General features: G+C 36.9%; 1 protein-coding gene across 4 annotated transcripts in view; it reads left to right on the top strand.

The window, feature by feature from the left end:
* The window catches only part of CPEB2 (cytoplasmic polyadenylation element binding protein 2), a 60746-nt gene extending 42605 nt beyond the window's left edge, over positions 1-18141 (top strand). For 2 of the 4 annotated variants that reach the window (XM_072406425.1, XM_072406423.1), the window contains exons 5-11: positions 5262-5285; positions 10350-10520; positions 12061-12150; positions 14642-14760; positions 15765-15879; positions 16753-16934; positions 17436-18141. In XM_072406425.1, the coding sequence (XP_072262526.1) occupies positions 5262-5285; positions 10350-10520; positions 12061-12150; positions 14642-14760; positions 15765-15879; positions 16753-16934; positions 17436-17663 (929 nt within the window). In that variant the 3' untranslated portion in view covers positions 17664-18141. The remainder of the gene's footprint in view (positions 1-5261; positions 5286-10349; positions 10521-12060; positions 12151-14641; positions 14761-15764; positions 15880-16752; positions 16935-17435) is intronic. The other 2 variants (XM_072406427.1, XM_072406426.1) reach the window with 1 other exon arrangement.
* The last annotated feature ends 3302 nt before the right edge of the window (positions 18142-21443 follow it).

The raw sequence follows: 21443 nt of genomic DNA, 5'->3' as shown, positions 1-21443 counted from the left end.
GATGTAAAGGCAATGTGAGTTTGTCTCTCCTCTTGAAAATCTCTTTCCAGATCCAGTGTGAAATCCCCAATTAGACTCCAGTTGTTTAACAGACTCAGCGAGCCAACAGGCCTCTGGGGCTGAGAGGGATTATAAACCTTTCCTGGCCCGCTCTCCAAGTATCAGCCTTGACATATTTCACCTACAAGGGGATGTGGGCTTCTGTTGTGAAAGCAAACGGCATTCTATAATTGAGGGCACAATTGAGTCTAGGCAATTTTCATGCAAATATCCTTACTGCAGTATTGCCTGCAGCACATCTACTGCCTAATGGGCTGGTTCAACACTGCAGGTCAGAACAGATATTTCTTCTAGACTGGCTGACATCAGGATTTATTTTTCCTGGATACAAAGGAACCTCTCAGACTCAATGGTGTTATTTATAGTTGTAAAGGGGGACGTTACCGCACGCTGTTTGTGTGTAAAGTGACCATATAACTTAACCCTGGTTAACAAAATTACACATTCATGGAAGCACAAGCAAAGGTTGTTTTATGGGATCTCTTCATTATATGATGCTCAATAGTCTAAAGCTCCTAGAATAATTCAAAGTTAGGAGTTACAGATGACCATTCCTTTTTATCAGGAAGTCATGGTTGTGTGGACAGACACAGGCATGGCATACTTCAACTAAACAATGATCCAAGATAGGCACAGATCACATTCTAGATATTGGATACAGGAAATTGGCTAGTTTGGGTAGTAGCATTTCTTCAACCTTCACAGACGACAAACCATCATAATGAAAGTAAAGGGGAGAGAGAGCAGCAGGGTCCCGCTCCGTCATTCCTCCCTCTCCATAGAGTGGAACGGCACTATATGTACAACGCTCATGCATGTCTTTTGTCATTGGAAAAGATAGTAAAAGATCCTTTCCAACGACAATTATTGCTTGTGTGTACGCAGCCTTTATTTTGGTATTCCATTTTGAACATTTTGAAATCATTCCGCCTTTAGAAAGAAGTTTTCATCCAAGACTAGAAACCTTTACAAATCATTGTAATATGGAAATGTGAACCATGAATTTCTTGTCCTGCAGCCTACACAGATGTGGGCTGCTAAAGGCTTATGAATCCGAATCTTTCTAAATGTGTGAAACATCAAAGCTTTGTAAGTGGTACTCTAATGCAGTTTATTTCCTCATACATCTTGCCTAATCCCTGTGATTCTGCATCACACAACATAAAAATATTGCACAAGGCTTGGAGGCTAATGTGTTTACATAGGTGTTCTGATGAATACAGCTTCTTCACTAGCTGAAATAGCAGTCTTTAAATTGCTTTATTCTTTTCTTTTTTTACATTATGTTCTGAAGCATTTTGTTTTTTTGTTTTTTTAAGAAAGTTTGCAGATGAAGTGATATTCTATTTAAATGTCTCTGTATACCTTATGTGAACTCATTAAAGTGGGAATGTGTTGTTCATGACTCATTTAGCTGTGCAAATTGAAGTTTGAGCTGCAAACCATTTTTTTAAATATAGAAAAAGCAGCGTACAGTGTTCAACCCTGAATTTTTTTCAAGCTGGGTGGGAAGAAATTGTAGGCGGGTGGCAGCCCCTGTATTGTGACCCAACTCTTTAGTAACCACCCAAAAACAGCCGGGTTGTTTCTGAAAAGTGCTGGGTAGTGGGCCTGGCTAAAAGGGGCTGGGGAGAACACTGGCCTGGAGTTTCACCCACGGTCACATTTCTCATTTTTCATTTTGTTCATAACGTACATATCATTAGCAGTCAGTGCATATAGTGCACAGTATACAATCTTAATATTTACCGGTAGGTATCAACTTGTTGACATTCAAGATGCACATGCAGTATGTTGCATTGACCCGTAGATACAATGAGCCTTATTTATTAAAGCTCTCAAAGGCTGGAGAGGATACACTTTCATTAGTGAAGCTGGGTGATACAGCAAACCTGGAATAGATTTCTTCCAGGCCATTTGCTATTTGCTAGCAATTATTTTAAATCCTGGACCATATCCAATTCAGGTTTGCTGGATCACCCAGCATTACTGATGAAGGTGAATTCTCTCCAGCCTTGAAGAGCTTTAATACATCAGACCCAAATACTTTTTGCCTGTATTGTGGTAATGGTGGTGCTAATAATCTTATAATCAAGGAGCCAAGTTTTGTTTTGACTCCATTGGAAAGGAAAGTGGTAAGTATGAAAGGTGGAGACACATTTGGCTATTTTAGGGATTGTTATAATGTGATTTCCGCCCGGCTTACAAGCCCTGCAGGAAATATTATTGCAGAAAGACAAATTATTTCTAAAAATAAATAGCTTGGCTAATTCTACCCACTGTTTTATGACCAGCATGTGACTGTAAGGGAGGTGTCTCCTGTTTATTAGAACAATCTATTCACTTGTCTGTGACTTCCCATGTGATCCCCTCCCTGTTTTTCTAATTTGCAGGAACACTGCCTTTTATGTGGACACCCAATAAATTATACACGTTACTCGTTTTAGCAAAGGGAAAAAAAAATTCTATCAGCTAATTTGCAAGTAATAGGATATTACTTTACTATACTATAAGCTTTGCAAGCTGCAAAACTCTTTATTCATGTATTTTTGTAACAGGTTCTAAAAACTTTTATCATTATAATATCTTTACTTGGCTCCTATCATACTTGGCTCCAACCAAAATTCCAGAATGGATCTATATTTTGGAGGTGTTGGCATCATAAAGTATTTTGGATATTTTGTCATAACACAGATTTGCTTCCAACGTATTACAAGGCTTTAATTTCCCCCCTATTTTTCGTAGCACAAATGCATTATTTATTTGAATATTGACAAAGAACATGTCTTTTTTTTTTTTTTTTCCCCCCCAATGATGGAGGTCATTCTTGTGACCTGTATGAAAGATGCATTTTGGCACATTTTACCACATTGTGGTTTCCTACGTTTTTTTTTTCCCCAGTCATTAACAATGCATGTGATGTGTGGTATGTTACAGAAACGTGTTGCTGTACGCCTACTCCTTCCTTAAAAAATAATACTTATTTTATATACCAGGAAGCAAAACCTTTGTCATTAATTTAAAGACTACCTGAAAGTTATTGTTGATTTGGCTTTCCTTTTTTTTCCCCCTGGTTTTGTTTAAGTACTCTTCATATGTACTTTGCCATAAGAAATTGTAGGATATTATGCTTCATGTTAGGCAGTGGAATCAACATAATTGCTAAGATAATGGTGTTTACAGGATAAGCCACCCATCGTTTGTTCATTGAATAACTGGGGGCCTGAGCTTGATCCAATGATTTACTTTGAGAGAAAAAGTATAATTAGTACACAATTATTTTGTTAGTTATGTGACCATGTGTCCTTACATATTATTATAAACTATACACAATACAATACAATAAAACATGGTTCATAGGTGTTACATCTTAGAATTCACTACAGGCTAATCAGAATATTGTGTATATATCCTTATAAAATGTATTATTTTAGATTTACCTATGGCAGAAGTCTTGAATGTTGTTTATAGGAAAATCTAAAATCTTCCAGCAAACTTTCTGTGTACTCTACTCGTCAGTAGTTTGTGTAGATCATGGAAAACTTTGTGCCCTGCCAAGCAAAGGTGTTTTTAAGGGAACGTACTACTGGCAACAATACTTTAAAGAGACAATCCACCTATGGGATGTAAACCCCAGCAAAGGAACTTCTCTTATACTGTATTTGCTTTATGCTGGCTGGCTGTAACGTGTTTTAGATCTCCTGGGTACCTGAGGGTGGTGGAGTACTAGATCTAAACTCCACTGTTGGGCATTTTCTGTTTTTGCTGCTTTGTTGTACTGTAAAGAGAATAAAAGAATCAATGGTTTTTGGGGCGGATGAGGGGGTATGTATAGGAGAAGGTAGTTTTGTTTGCATGGCCTGAAAGAATAATGTTTAGTGTACTAGGGGGGATAGGTTAAGTTCAGGCAGTTAGATTCAATTTTATCAATGGTTAGGGGCTGGGAATTATTTGTATGCATCCGGTTTTTGTTTTTTTTTACATTTTTGAATGGTTTGGGTGATGGTCAGGTTTAGGGTAAAGTTAGGAAGTTAGGAGTCATGTGAAAATACTTTATTACTGGGTCCCCAATGCAGATGAGCCAAATCAGATCTACGGAATAATACCATACCTTCTGCTTCCATGGCAGTGCCCAGGCGGACAATTTATTAGGTACTTATTCCAAGCTAGCATGCCACAAAAAACAGAATTTTTATCCCGATACCTGTTGCCGATTAGCAATTCAAGGCACTGAAGCTAAGGCATCAGCTTAAAAGGCAGTAAGCTTACATTTTAAGGAAAAGAGGCAGCAATGGCAATCTACATATCTGTTCCAACTGGCTTCTTTAGAAAAATTGCATTGGGTGGTCCTGGGATCTTGAATCTGTGCTTTGGCCATTCAAGGCAAAACAAAAAGTTCAAACTAATGTCGCTTGTCTCAGCAGTACATACTTACATGTCTTTTCTCTACGCCATTCATCTTTTTAGAGCAAGTGAAGGAGTGCTGGGTAACGTAAGCTCAGGTGCAATCTAGTTGAAGCTTGAGCAAAGTTGATTTTATTTACTGTAAATTTAGGAGTACTGTGTATTTCTCTTCACTTATGGCAGGTAAAAATATGAGTATTTAAGGCCTGATTTATTAAAGCTCTCCAAAGCTGGAGAGTATACACTTTTCACAGTGACGCTGGGTGATTCTGCAAACCTAGAATGAATTTCTTAAAAATTAATTTACAAATGTTTTCAATCCTGAACCAAATCCATTCCAGGTTTGCTGGATCACCCAGCTTCACTGATGAAAGCATATCCTCTATAGCCTTGGAGAGCTTTTTTAATTCTGCCCCATAAAGTGGGGCATTCAAGTGAACCTGTTATATGATCCTGCAAAGGCAAAGTGCAGGTCTCCATCAAGCAGAAAGATCTTGGTATTTGAGTTGCTCTAGGTTTACCACAAAATAAAATGTCCGGCTGACCCTTTAAAAGCAATATAAATTTTGCATCTTTATAAACAATGCAAACTATTCAATTTCATGAGCCCTTACTGTTTTTTTTTTTTTGTTTTTTTTTACTGAGCTGTATGCAATATAAAAATGTTGGAAGTCATCCAGTGCATATCTGGTGGGCATTTTAGTTTCCACAATACCATTTTAGAGTTGGCACATATGGTTTAATAAGATACGTAAATTAACGAAACATTGACAATTTTGTCCTTTGTTTACATGCAGCGAGGAGTTATGGGAGAAGACGAGGTAATCTATTTATCTATTTCTTACTAAAGCTGAATTAACAATTGTTCCACCCAATCAATTCCACTTTGTACCCTCCCTTACCTCAATCAAAATTCACTAGGCACAAATTCTGTAAATCATTTGCTTGTATTATTAATACACAGATTTATTACTAATAGAATGTTTGATTAAATCCAATCCTTGCACATTTGATTATGATTGATTTTGTTTCATCCTAAATACCTGTATGACCCTACAATGTTGTTTTTATTATTTATAAATGTTTCATAAATCCATCCTTGTTGATATGTACATGTACATATGTGCCATGATGAAAACATCATATCGAATAGTGAGGCTGTAGATATTTTTAGTAGTAAATATTTAGTTTTTATAATATTGTGACTTGGGACAGAATGAATTCCATTTCATTACATAGCATCTATCCATAGCGTATCCAACTCTACGGAGAGAGCTCATAGCCGAATGTTTTTTGAAAGAAAGCTCAGGTTAGGTATAGGTAAGGTTATTTTGTTGATGTCTCTGCACACTCCAACACTGTCACCATTGCCCCCTTTTTACTATATTGTGTGTCTTCCTAAAGAATGCTTAGTATATCAGATAAAGAATGGTTATTATTTCAGATGACACTTCCAGACCATGCGTCCTAAAAGGCAAGGCCGCCAATGACAGCTTCCACACTTTTGCAATAATTTGATGCTCCAAATTTCAAACATTAAATATTAGGAAATACTTACAATATCCACAAAATAATGTTGCTGCAATATTCTGAAAATCAGCATAGGTATTACACTGCTCAAAAAAAAAAAAAATAGTGGCACTGTTGACGGAAGTTTGCATAAAAAGCAAAAAGTATTGGTTTTTATTCTGTTGCAAAAAAAACAACCAAGAACTGTTTGGCCAATTATTGATGATACAGAGTAAAAAATTGTAACCCACAGCAAAGTTTCAGATAGAGAGTAATAAGAACCAGAAACAGTTAATAACCCTTCAGCATTTTTTGTTTAAAGTCTGGATCCACTTTAAGGGTTTCCTGCACTTTGCACATTTACTTACACAATAAGCCAAGTCTAATTCTGTCATTGCACAACAAGATAATGATGACATTAACTTTCCTTGGCAACATTTATCTAGATGTCCTCAGCAGCAGTTCATAGAAAGGCCTCATCCCCTTCTGTATAACAGTTCAACGTACCACAGAAACCACAACGTCTGATGTCTTGCTATTGTGGGATCGCTATTCCAGTCTGCACTTGCAGTCTGTGTGCTTACAACACCTTCTGGGTTGTAAATTTAGAAGAACATGTTTTTCTGGCATTAGGCATTTGCTTGGGAAGACATTCTTGTTCAGCAGCCTCAGTGCAGCTGGTTAGTTGCTTATAGTAAGAGTGTACATTGTGGGGTCGGGGATCTGTGAAATTCTAACTCCACCTGTCTGCAGCTAAAGCTGCCCAACAAATGGCTACATAAAATACTTGTTCTAGATTCAGATGTGTCAAACTCTTCAAATTCTTCTCTTACATTATGTCAGCTCTGGCTATTGGAATACTTTAGGTTTACAATTTATTTTATGTAAAAGAGAGATGCATCTAGTTCCAGATATACAGGTATTTTCCATTTAAGCAAATGTACCAAAATCTGTTTCTGTAGAAAGTTTCTACACAACAGGTGAAAGTTGACTGCCACCTTGTCAGTGTGCCTGCTTTGTAAGGTGATGAATGGATGAAGGTCATTGAGTTTGGTGGGTTTCACCATGGGAGCTCGCCTAGAGAATGTTTTAATAAGCTAATGAATGTCTTCCCTAAACACTGCCATTGGTCCTCTTCTGTTCAATGAGGCTTTTTTTCTATTAAAACCGTGTCTGACATTCTAATCTGCATGCTTGTTGCAAGACACTGACTTAAAAGGGTTTCAAATAAAACAACCAGGCAAGTAGTTTTCCAATGGTGGTGCTGATTTTTTTTTACTAAAGGCAGCCTTAAAGCATTACACTCATCACTTCCCTTTTGGGGCAAGGCGCTACCATCATCTTCCTTCTGTTCCTGAATACAATCTTCTCCCATCCCAATTGGCGGAGCTGGTGGGTGTTAATTCATTCTCGACGGGGGAAGCTGGGATTGGCGGGTATTTGTTTAAAAAGAGCTTATTTAAGATTGGACATGGCCTGACCCTTTTTGCAATAATAACCTACTTGAGAAGTTTTAAAAGTGGAACTTAAGATGCCCTTTAAAGAGAAGTCTGTCTCTGCGCTATGCACATGCTGTCGGTGCTTTAGGCATATTTGTTCTTTTTATTCTGCACACTTTTAAACTATTCTCACGTTAATATATTGGAAGAATAGTTTATCAGAAGACGTCTACTATGACTGGAGATCAGCCTTTTTCCTAGTGGCTCATCTAACCTTCAGCCTGGTAATACAATGGCTGTTTATTCCCCAAAGGCCAGTGCTTCAATAAGAAAGGGTTTCCTTTGAGGATGTGGATATTGACAAGGGATATGCTTGTTGGCAAGTCCTCAAAGAAAAGACTTTGTTGTTGTTGTTTACCAAAGCATATTTTCGCCTTTTAATCAAACAGTTCAAAGTCCCACTCAACAATCTGATTGTATTTAATATCTTGTTAAAATTATATCTTGGCATTTATTAGAATGCTGACTACTTCAACACCCCACCAAGCCACTTGGAAGCTGTGATTTATTGCCTTCTATGTAGTAAGTGTTCCTCTTGATTTATTATAATAAAGAATTCAGGTGAAACGTAATTGAAAGCTTTAAAACTGGGTTCTGGTGAAGCATTTTGTTAAATGGTTCATTAACTTTTTGTTGAGGAATGATGTGTATCGCATTGCTCAGTGCTGCTTATAAATAAAAAAAAATAGAACCCCTTGTGGCTTTCTGTCTTTGAAATATCTAATTGTACAGAGTGATTTTTTTTTTGTAAACTTTTTTAAATACCTTGGCATATTTGCCATAACTAAGGCTAGGTACACACGTGCAATAATTGTTGTTAGAAAACGAACGACTAACGATTATGCACAATTATTTTTTAAACGATTGTATTGTGCACAATTCTGTTCATGGTGTAACGATAAGATAGCTCAAATATAATCCACCAATAATGTACACACGCTACATACGATCGTCTGAACGATGCAGGAAGTGACCTGTAAAGGAATAAATAGCAAACGATAGTCGCCTAATCAGATCCGCTGGGATGGTCGTTCGTTTCCAGCGACAATCCTCATTTATCGGCGTCATTGTGCACTATTTTGATAATGATTATCAGAGGAACAGTCGTTAGTCGTTCGTTTCGAGCAGTAGCTTAAGAGTACGTACACAGGTGCAATAATTGTGCAGTAAAAGATCCTTTCCAAAGACTGCATGAAGCATGAAATAGTGCTGTACATACAGCACCGTTCTACTCTATGGAAAGGGGAGGGGGGAAGAACTACGGAGCGGCACCCTGCTGCACTCTCTCCCCTTCTCTTTCATTGCGATCGTTCGTTGTCTGTGGATCCACCAGGACGGCCTACAGAACAATAGGCGACGGGCGCTGTACACCCACCAGATTCTCGTCCGATATCAGCCCTGAGCCGATTATCGGTGGAGAATCATCTGACGTGTGTACATAGCCTAACTACTTTTATAAATGTAACTCATAGTTGAATATGTTGACATGGAAATTCCCCAGAATTTTATTAATATGGCATTGTTTGCCTACCTACATGCCTTACTGATGTGTGAAATCCTCTGGTTGCTAATAAGAGAGTCCTCTGGAATGCCTTATTTTAAACTTGTGTTGTTGCAGACTGGGTGCAGTTAAACCTTCTTTAGATCCAAGCAGTTGTTGCTAAACATTCCTTTACTTATTTAGAAATCCATTGCTCATTACCTTGGTCCGCCACTGCATAATAGATCTACTCATAGACCTGACTCCTGGATGAAACCTGAACCTTGTGTTGCTTTTATTGGATTTCTTTACTCACATATACTGCATTGCTCCTTTTTTTCTGTCTGGCAAATGCACTGTGTATCACTTGCAAGATTTTCACACATGCCTGACATAACTGCATGGAATGCAGGGGGGCAGCTGCTCCTGGATGCATACGGTCTGGAGAACTTGGTTCTTACTGTTCCTCCCTATTATATCAGCTGTGTGCACAGTCAGAGCCAAATAAAGCAGCAAACATTTTTTTCCCTTTTGCTATCTTCATTTTAAACCTCTGTTTTGAAAGTTGACATTTCATGGATTCTGACAGTAGAACAAATGAACGTAATACACACAGCACTGTTCAGTTCTTTGGAGAGGAGAGGACAAGCAGGAGGCCCTCCCACTGCGTCTTTCCCCATTGCAATGGTTGACCCCAGACGTTTGTGTAGCGATTTTCCACATCAGACAGCTAAATAACATTGGGAGACCTTTTCATATATGTAAGATTATCAAGTATCTGTGTGCAGCTTAAGTCTGTTCAACGTTGTACAGTTGGTGAAAAATTTAGACTGTGCATGGTTAGACTTCAGTAGTGACAAATGACTTAACTAAACTGGCAGTTAAATAAAAATATAGCTGAGATGATGAAAAGAATGATTATTTTTGGTCAGGGAGCATCATTTTAGACATAGTGCATGTATTACCTTTGCTGTAACTAGGACCATATTACATGCATCTTTCAGATCTACAAGATTGGCCTACAAATTATATAGTAACTCCAGGAACCCCCAGGCTACACTGAATTTACCCATGTACCTTGTTTTGTCCATTGGCGTGTTTAGCATAGCCTGTGTACATTTTCATGTTACATGTTCACCCTTGAAATCAGAAATATTGTACATTTTATTGTACACTAGGGCTTCTTGCACTACTAATCTTGCTGTCTAGCTAGTTTTATATATATGTGCCTGTTCACCTGAACTGGCTATACCTTTATGTACATTATTGTGTATAAAGGGGTGATCCAAATCTTAACATTGTATGCCAATTCTAAATTGGATAGGTATAATAAAACCATTTATTATTAATTTTTTTTTTTTGACAGCAGTCTTTTATTTTTATTTTGTTTTCGTCAGGTCGTTCCTCCCTGTTCCCGATCGATGACAGCTTGCTTGATGATGGCCATAATGACCAAGTTGGTGTTCTGAATTCACCAAACTGCTATTCTGGACATCAGAATGGGGAAAGAATTGAACGTTTCTCAAGAAAAGTATTTGTCGGTGGCCTTCCACCAGATATAGATGAAGGTGAGTCAACTGGCGGAATATGATGCTAGTGCAGCGTAATATGATGCAAAGGGTCATATTTAGATGGCCTAGCATATTATTTATAAATAATATTGATATGAACATGCATCCAAAATTTGTTTGCTTCTCTTTATCTGCAAATTTGACATATAGGAGAATTTCAAAGGTTCATTGTACAGTAAAGATTTTATAGCAGCTACAGAAATGTTCTACTTGTTCTATCCTTGTTGCTAGGAAAAAAATAATTCCAGTTATGAACATTTTGTGTTGCAGAAACTGTAAACAATTTGTGGCTAAGCTGCTAAGTGATTGACCTTTTGCAACTTTTGAAGTTGGAGATGGAATTGCCAGCTTTAGTAGCTACTAATGTTATCTAATGTAGCTCTTAATAATCATGGCACATCAGTGAATTGTGGCTGCATTGAAGAGAAGTGTAGACCGATACAGAACCCCCCCCCCATTTACAGGTTCAAATTGTAGAGAAAAACAGAGGTATTAGTTGCTGCTTCAAAATTGCTAGTTTAACATAGAAAACCATGAAAGTGCCTCCATATTCCACATACCTCTTATTAACAACACCCCCATTTCTCTCATTACTGAACAGACTGCTGTCTGACCAATGAAATACTGCATTTGTGATAGAAAACCATTGTACTATATGATCATACCGTGACAGCAGAAGCAGATGGCATTGAATGTAAAACACATTTGCAGATCTGCCTGTCTTACACAAATAAAGACATTTAAATCTTGGATTCCCTTTGTACCAGTGCTGAACAGTATGGTCATAGGCTGCTATATTTTCCATGAGAGTAAAGGTAGTACCTAGCTGGACCATTAACTTTGTTAAAATAAATCCTGCCATGAAATTGGGACGGGAGTTTAGAATGGACATTTAGGTATTTACATATACTGAACAAGCAGTAAAAGTGCTTTTAAACAAACACACAGCTATAGGCATTATGGTGAAATTCATCTTCACACACAACATTAAAATAAATATTTTGAATCAGAATATTGGCTGCTTGCCTGTCTTCTAATTGAAACACAGAAAGACAGGTGCCAATAATCTGTTTGAATAGTGGAAAGACTGAAACCTGACTCTTGTGATCTTTAACGCCCTTTTACTGTTTAATGTCCATACCTGGGGCACAGATACAATTGTTGTATTTTGACTATTTTGTTACTGAGCTCTGATAATATTTTGTGCACCGCTGACAGTTATACTAATGATAACATCTAGCTGCGCCCATTACTGTCTTGTATTCTTGAGGCAGCTTAAATGTAACCTTTTTATGTTGGAGTACAATATGCTATAAAAACTGAAGATTTAAAGCAATTTTTGGAAAGTTTAGGCAAATAAAGTAAAGGTGTCTGAAGCTTTTGAAAGTTTGTAGGATGTAGTGGCCCTTTTGCTAAGTGAAAGATGCCTGCATCCTTGTCACCACCTGCAGTTTCTACAATGAAAGCCTTGTTACTTTCAATAGCTGGATCTGAAATAACAAAAGCCTTTTTTTTCTCCCCATCTGTGTTTGTTCAGACGAGATCACTGCTAGTTTCCGTCGCTTTGGCCCTCTGGTGGTAGACTGGCCCCACAAAGCAGAAAGCAAATCTTACTTTCCACCAAAAGGTAAGGTGCAGGAATGAAATTGGTGTGAATCCTCTAGAAGATTTGGGGGTTTTGGTGTGTGTGTGTGTATATTTTGCAATTTTAGTGAGCAAAGCCAGTTGAACAATTCAAAGTCCAAATGCAAATTTATATAATTAAATTCCTTTTTAAACGTCATTGTGTTTTTTTTTTTTAAACATAGCATTTGACTAGTCATCGATCCAGGATAGTTTGCTGAGTTTAGATCCTAGTAGCAAACACCAGAGCCCTGCTTTCATCCTGGAAAGTGATCTAGTGTTTTGCATCCAGGAAATGCCAGTTGGTGTGGTTATGTGACAGTATTTGAATAATCGGCACAAACCTGCAGTCAGTCGGCTTAATGATTATTTTGAGCTCTTAGGTAAAAATAACTGGTCCATGTGGCCGCAGGCTGCAGACTCTGTAGAGCTGTCAGCAGAATAAATATTTAGCTGTATGTGCTGCAAACAACACTGAAACCCCTTCTTTTCCAGTGGGACAACTGATAATATTTATTAGTTTTGTTTATCGGTGACTTACACTAGATGTGTTACAGTTCTGTGCCAAAATACATGGTTGTTTTTTTTTTTTTTTTTTAAAAAGTACCTGCAGTTTAAAAAAAACTCAATGATGACCATAGTACCCAATGAGTTGGCCTGTTTTCGAACCTGTATTGGAAAATGTACAGCGGCAATCAAATGTCTTCCTGTGGGTAACTTTCATGTTTCTGTGGTATTGACCACAGTTGAGCAAAGCCAGAATAAAGCAGAACTGAACCCCCATAAAAACAAGCGTCACCAGTAGACAAAGGTTTTAGGCAAAATTGACATGCAAACTGTTTCCTGGCCCTTTGTTTTTTTGCCTATACTGCTTGGTGCATGCATCATGTAGTGTAGAGCCTGACAATGTAACTTCTGCAATCAGTGGCTGTCCACTGTCAGAAGAGGATTGCTGTAGACCCAAAAGACCCCCATGAAGTTAGCGTTAAGGATGGCGGCTTCTGGGGATGCAGTAGTGACAGGTTCCTGCTCTTGTCATCATTGCAGGGCACCTACAAAAAGGTTTGTGTGTGCTATATTCAGCAACTATGCTCTGCATGCTTGCGGAATGTATCAAAAGCTCACCAATGCCAACAAGAATTTACTTACCATTTAATAGCATGTGTTAATAGGCTTTTGCTCTCCCTAAACAGGTTTTGCATTTCAAACATGAAGCAGGTCAAGTGTAGGTCAGTTTCAGATCAAATGCAGCTGTCAGTATATAAATATTCTCAGAAGCATTTAAAACTTAACTTTAATGTATAAAGGTGCAGACTTGTTCAGAACTATTGTGTTCTGCTGAGAGGTCTCAAAATGAATGTGCTATCCTAACACAATGCACATTGATGTGGTATATAATGTATATGATAACACAACTCAAAGGTCCTAATCTGGATTAAGGGTCATCACAGTGGTACTGCTTAGTGCCCTCTCAAGGTATATCCACTGCTATAAATTCTCCATGCTCACAGCCTACATTAGTACATACTCTGTCTAAGCCAGGAATGTCCAAAGTCCGGCCTGGGGGCCAATTGCGGCTTGTGTTCAGATTTCCACCGACCTGCAGCCTCTGTCAAAAAAACAATAATATGCGGTCCGCCAGAACTGTTGACCACAGTATAAAATATATGCATACAAAAAAATCTATTTTTTATTTCATTAGAGTTGATCAACCACATTGCAGTTATCGGCCGCTACTCAGCGGGCATAATCGGCAGGACGGGACTATTCGTGTGCACAGAGGATCCCCTATGTCATTATAGTGGGCGTGTGCAGTGCAGGATCCGCGCAGACCACGCTCACTCTGATTCCAAGAACGTTCTCTGCGCAGAGCCCGCACTAACACCGGACTCCATGCACAGGGGATCCCGCACGTCACCCTAGTGGTCTTGTGCTGTGCGGGACCTGCGAAGACCACGCCCACACTAACCCTGAGTATGTGCTGAATGGTGGGCCCCCACACATTTTCGTCTCACTAAATCTAGCTCTCAATGCAAAAAGTTTGGACACCCCTGGTCTAACATTTTATAGGCAGATCCTGGTATTGCTATGGGGCAGAGATGGCGATGTCTCTATTGCAGTGCTGCTTAAGGAGAGCCATGGGCTGCACTTCGGTAACAGATTTTAACGTAAAAAGTATTGAAAGCAGCTAAAGCAGATAACATGTCCTACACATCACTGAGGGTCTTTATTTTAGAGATCTTGAGATGTACTATCACACTCCAGTGTATTTTAGATGTTGGTATATGTTGACTAGAAGGGACAGTGTAAGCTTTGTGCAGGGACTGATCTGAACGCTGAATAGTTTGGACTTTATGGAGATGATCAACCCACCCCATACGTATTTACTTTATCATCTAAATTTGTGTTTGCTGCATAAGTAATTCTTGTTGTTCTGTTTGATTGGTTCATTACATTTTTACCTAATATTTTATCTTTTTCCTCCTCTGTTATAGGTTATGCATTTCTTCTTTTTCAAGAGGAAAGCTCAGTTCAGGCTCTGATTGAAGCCTGCATCGAAGAAGACTCTAAACTCTATCTGTGTGTTTCTAGCCCAACCATCAAAGACAAACCTGTAAGTAGACACAGGTTACTTATGGAAATTACTCACTAACACCAGTCATATTTTCTTCAATGCATTCCCTTAGTGCAGTAGGGGTGTATTGAAGAAATGCTATTTGTATATCAGGCCGATATATAAAGCAAAAACTAAAGCATCTTCTTGGCTTTTTATTTTATTCTGTGTCCCTGATTTATATTTTCTCACTACTTTTTAGGTGCAATGTCACAGTGAGTGACAAAATCCTTTCAGGAGTTTTAATCCTACCCTACACATTTACAAATTTGCCTGCTGGTCTTTTCTTGACTGATATATGCTAATCTGTACTATATCTATACTGAAATTGCAAGTTACAGGCTATCAAGCTTATTTCATGTCAATGGCCCACAAGTAATAAAATGAGATGAAAGCCAGGCACACTACATTATTGGATACACATATTCTTAACACCGTTATCCTTGTTAGTAGTATTTTTCAACCCCCAAAGTCTTAAACTCACCTATCCTCTCTCCTGGCAGAATTTGTCTGCTGGGCAGCCTTTTTATGTATATATATAAATATATATATTTACAGAAATTTGTCATTTATTGCTATAGCGAGGCAAACTATTTTGTGCCCCAGCAGTAGATGTACTCTTCATTGGAATGAGTAAAGATTTTCCCACACAGCTAACACTTTGCAGGAGCAATGACAGATTAACATGAGATCTGTACTGTGGCTCAGTTGTAATCCCTGGCAATGAACATAAATGATTGTTTCCAGTGCCATAAAAATGAATGATCCCTGTACAGAATTTGATGTTCTCTTCTATGGTGGAGGAGGGTTCTTATCAGCCAAATAAATTAGATATCCAGCATGGTAGGTCACTGGACTGCATTTATGAAATGCTGTACTATGACACTGGACTAGCATCAATTATATTTTGGAGCTATCCTTTAAGTGGGGGTCCCATGCAGAGAACTGTTGAATATGTTGTATATTGATAATTTTGTAATGTTTTTTTTTTCTCTGGTCTTTAGGTTCAGATTCGTCCTTGGAATTTAAGCGACAGTGACTTTGTAATGGATGGGTCGCAACCGCTTGACCCCAGAAAAACTATATTCGTTGGAGGAGTCCCCAGACCACTGAGAGCTGGTAATTTTTTTTTTTTTTTTTAAAGAAAATGTTGCTGTTAATTATACCTTTGCCATTATAGAGAATGACATTTATTAAAACAGTAGGTACGATATCTATTTGGCATTCTGTTTGCAAATGCAGATATTCAGACCTAGGAAAAGATCAATGCAGCATGTCAATGTTACTTTCATAACAGTGCACCTTTAAAGGCTAAACAAATGTTTGATTGTAAACTGAAGATGATTTGTCTTTTTTATTATCTGTAGAAAACGACTTTTAAAAAATCTAGCATAATCTTTTACTACTTTCTATTATTTTCTTTACAAATAAGGAAAAGAGACAGAAGTCAAATATTTGTTTTGGAGGTTTCTTCTTTTTCCCGTTATTTATTGGTTGCATGTGTGCCTGTTGAAACTTTTGTTTCTTTTGAATTTCCTTTCCTGTTTTGCACCTACTGCCTGCTGTGATTGTGCTGGTTTCTAACTTTAGATCATACTCAGTGAGAAACAGGTTATTTAGCTTTCATCCTTCAATGTATGGTTCTCCATTGTGACTGATGAACAGAATTGTAAATGGGGTGATGACTGAAATAAACTGCCGGCAGGATTTACCAGAAGGATATAAGATGGATTAAAAACTGAGCAAATACCCAGAGCAATACCCCGGATTTACAAAGCCTCTGTTTTCTGTGAAGGAATAAAAATAGCTGAGTTTACATATGCTAAAGGATTATTGGTAGATGATACAATTAGTATTTTTCTAATTTTTCTATTGAAAAAAAAAATACAATAGCTTTGCAGGTCTCGTACTTTCATTTACAAGACATTTGTTTATTGGTAATTTTATAAATAATGGTCCTGCAATTCTTCCCTTCCTCTTTGTTTTCTGTAGTGGAACTAGCCATGATTATGGATCGTCTTTATGGAGGAGTTTGCTACGCAGGCATTGATACGGATCCAGAATTAAAATACCCAAAAGGCGCCGGACGGGTTGCTTTTTCCAATCAACAGAGCTACATTGCAGCCATCAGTGCAAGATTTGTGCAGCTTCAGCATGGTGATATTGATAAACGAGTAAGTGCTTATAGTATTATTCCCAATCGAAGGCTATTGGATAGCCTAATAAAATATCTTTGCTTTTAGCCAAAATACAGGCCAAAAACCTACAAAGATCTTTCCACAGACATGATGGGCCGGATTTATTAAAGTTCTCCAAGGCTGGAGAAGATAAAGATGAAGCTGGGTGATCCAGTAAACCTTGAATGGATCTGGTCCAGGATAGCAATTAGTAAATGACCGAAGAAATAAAAGTTTATTCTCTTCAGACATGGGGAGCTTTGTTCAATCAGGCCCATTTAATGCACAATTCCTAATATAAAAAGACTAGTTCTAATTTCTAATTAGACTTTGAATGGATCCAGTAAAAATACTGGTTAATAACAAGGAAGCTTTCTTGACAAAAGAACTGATCTGAATGGTTAAGCTCTGTAAAACACCAAAAAAAGAGCTCCCACTATAGAAATAAAAACGCAATCAGACTAATAATGTTGTAAATATCTTTATCTTGTTTCCCAGGTAGAGGTGAAGCCATACGTATTGGATGACCAGATGTGCGATGAATGCCAGGGAGCCCGCTGCAGTGGGAAATTTGCTCCGTTCTTCTGTGCCAATGTCACATGCCTGCAGTATTACTGCGAGTTCTGCTGGGCAAACATCCACTCTCGGGCCGGTCGTGAATTCCACAAGCCACTGGTGAAGGAAGGAGCTGATCGGCCCCGTCAAATCCACTTCCGCTGGAATTAAACTCGGCTTAACCCCACCACTCACTGAGAGAAGGGTGCATGCGGCTTACTGTGTTTAAAGATACTGACGTGCAGAAGGAATAAGTGCATTCTTCTGCCCCTTACCCCAACCTTTATACGTGCATCTGTATCAGCAGCCAAAACACTAAAAGCCTCTCGTTTTTCACAAAACAACCCCACATCTCAGGCTTACTAATTCTGTGATATTTTCATGTTAAATTTTTTTTTATATATATTTTATTTCCCAAGTTCTTTTTATATGTAATGCTGAAATTAGATATGAGAATGTTCTGCATAGGGGCAACACAGTCTGCTGCTATATATATATATCTATATATCTATATCTATCTATATGGATGAAGTGTGCACTTATTTCTAGATGTGGATTTTTAACTTATAAGATCAGCCCCAGTTATTTACCAAAGGTAGCAATTAATAGTGAAAATGGAAAATGTCTGCTACTAAAAAAAAATCTTTTTTTTTATCCTACGTTTTTAACACACCATACTAATTTCTAAAAAAATATAGGGTTGATTTTTTCGCTCTCCATTTTGACTTGCAAGAAATAATACCTCAAGATAATCTGATTTTTATTAGCTATTTTTAAACATTTTTAATCATAAGCTGTATTAGCTTTGCTGCTATATAGGTGTTGTGTGTAATGCCACCTATTTATACAGGATTGACAAGTTTTCAGAAACTGCATTGTGGGAAAAATGCAGGCAGCACAATATGGCTAAAACTGCCATAGTTTTAGAATGTGAAATATGCATGTTTACCTACCTGTCTACACCATATGCATGCACTAGAATTATTAACTAATCACAGATACGGTATTGCAGATAAAAACGTAAAAAAAAAATTCAAAAAAAAAAAAAAAAAAAATCCAAAAAAAAAATGTAAAAAAAAAATTCAAAAAGCAGAAACTAGGTACAGTAGCATGAGCAAAATTACAATTTTTTTTTTTTGTAACAAAGCATATTTGCATGACTTGTGACTCAAAGTAAAACAAATGTCCTTAAATGTGTACAATATGAAGATTTGTTTTAGATTAGTAAGTGCAGCCATTTATTGTCCTGGTCGGTAGTGGACTTCAGTTTACAAGGATTAGATGTAATATTGTAATCCCTGTGCAGTCCCCATCGTGATGTGTGGTTCTGACTCTCGTGACGTGAAGTAGTGTAGCAAAAAAAAAAAAAAAAAAAAAACTGGAACAAAAGAAAAAAAAAAACCTAAATAAGAAATTGCTCTGAAAAAATACGTAGCTTACCCCTTTTTCCCATTTAAATCATTTTTAAAAAATTTAAACTTGGTTTAAAACTTTCTTTCAAACCAAAGATGGCCAAAACACTTGTAATCTGCCACCAAATGTATAACACACAACTATTTATTGAAACCTAGTAAGTATAAATAATATTGCTATTAATGATAATACAAAAAAACTGCTTTTGTGCTTTAGAGTAAGTTTAAAAGTCAAAATGGAGATGGTATAACACAGACGGCTAGTTGCATAACAGCTCTGTACCTTCAAGACGACAGTGGCTATGTTGAAATTGTTTTTTTGTCTGCACACAACTTTTTTGTAGCTTTTCTATTTTTTTTTTTATCTTTGTAATAATTTATTTGACTTTTTTTTAGTGGAGCAAGGCTGCTAAAGGATCGCACATTTTGTTTGAAATCTTTTTTTTATACACATAATAAATATGTATTTATTTAAAAAGCCAACCATTAAAAATAATAGTTTAGTCTTGAAATACTTTAAAAAAAGAAATATTAAATATCATTTGGCCATGAGGTTATGCAACTAGCCTACGACAGATATTTCAGTCTAAAAAACAAAAACCAATAGACTTGACTATTTTCACTCCACAAATTTACCAATTGAACACAGAATGAACAGTAATTAAAAAACGGGTTTTTTTTGATAAACCCACGGGACAATCTTCTGTGTACGATAAAAGAAAAATACGTTCTTACTGGTTGTCAGCAACGTGCTTTTTTTGTACTGTACAATATGTGACTCGTCTCACCTTGCTGTTTTTGTTGTGGTTGTAGTTCACGTTTAAATGTTTGAAATTGTTGCTATTCTGAAAAGTGTTTCTTTCTAATTTATTTGTTGATTCTGTCTCCCCCCCCTCCTTCCGTTTCCTTTTCCCTGGGTCTGTGTTACTAATAGTATTTTATCAACCTTCACTTTTTTCACCTAACCCCAAAACAATTCTGACTTTGTTATGCACTATATTTTATATCTTGGAGAGAAATCTTTGACAGTCAGCTGTTTTGCCACATGTTTGTTTTACTTGGCATCCCTTTAGCAATACCTCGATTCTTTGTTATATTATCTTATTATTTTATTTTGGATTTCCAAGAAAAACTAAAACTTACCAATATTTTAAACAAAATTGGGAAGCGCATCTCAAAAAAGAAAAGAAATCTATTTAAAATTGTTGAGTAGAAACGACCCCTTCCTACTAAATTTATTAAAAAATAATAACTTGGAATACAATATGAAAATATTCAAAAGGAAAGATTGGCAGAAAGTAATATTTATTGTCATTTCACTTCTGCGTGAGGCAGCCGATACTGTCTCCAGTTCCAGTCCTGCTTTTTGTGTGTGTATTTGTGTGTAGTAAATTCTTATTTTCTAATTGTTGAACACTGTATTAGATTTTTTATAAATCATATTTATTTTACTATTTTTGTAGAAGATTGCTAGTTGATTTTGATTGTATTTTTATATTTTTAAAGCTTCACTTTTGTTCCCCCAGTGTGCATATTGCTGCCCAAGTGTATGACTATGGAGGAAAAAAAAACTTTAAATCCACACTTTTTGTTAAGAAGGAAACATTTAGCATTTATATATTTGTGTATGGACAACACTTGATATTGTATCCCTGTTGCATCTGGCTGCACAAAGCCTCTCCTCAAAGATGCTAAAAAAAAAAAAAAAACTTGAATATAACACATTTTGGAAGGCTGACTAACCTCGATTCTGTGTTGTGATGTGCAATACTGTTTCTAATATTTGTATAAAAACAGTGTAAACCTTTTTAATGCAAATTTATTTTTTTCATTGCATATTTTGCAGATTTTATCCACAGTGTCATTTTTTACTGTCAAAAAATACCCCTTTTGTCATTGCAACTATTTTTTAAAATCCAGAAATCTTTGTACTGATGTAAATGATTGTAGTTATTTTGGATAGTGTTTTGCTAACAAAAGGAGAGACTTTTTTCATGCATATTTCTATTTTGTTGGTTTTTGTGTTTCTTTTTTTTTTATTAGTTCAAATTTTACTTTTATCTTCCAGGTGTCTAAATCTCCAGTCTGTCTGTTGTACTGGTAATTTAACTCTGTAATGAAATAGTTTGCTGCCAACTATTTATATTAAGTAATTTTTAAATATTTGTAATATTGTTGACTGACTAATAAACTTAAGTTATTGGCATGTCATGTTCAACTGAATCTTTATTGAGACTCAACATTTCTTTTCACATTGTTATGGTTTCAAAGTTTATAATTCAAAGTTCTGTTTTAGTGCAAGCATTGCTAAGTGAAGTGCCTAATTAGCTATGAAAGAAAAAAAAAAGCAGAAGAAAAAAAAAATCAGTTTACAATTCATGGGTGAAATATGATTACCCCCAAAGTTTTCAAAATCACATTTTTCAGTCCATGTATGCTCTTTTTAATGGCACCAAAACCAGTTATGGGACCTGTGTTTCTACTTCCTTTGACACACATGATGGGGCCCGTTGTACTGACACTAACCTCACCAATAAAG

This window comes from Pyxicephalus adspersus, chromosome 3 (genome assembly GCF_032062135.1).
Source record: "Pyxicephalus adspersus chromosome 3, UCB_Pads_2.0, whole genome shotgun sequence".
In the NCBI taxonomy this organism is placed as follows: domain Eukaryota; kingdom Metazoa; phylum Chordata; class Amphibia; order Anura; family Pyxicephalidae; genus Pyxicephalus; species Pyxicephalus adspersus.
Note: the sequence above shows the minus strand (reverse complement) of the source record. Positions and strands in the feature narration are given on the sequence as shown.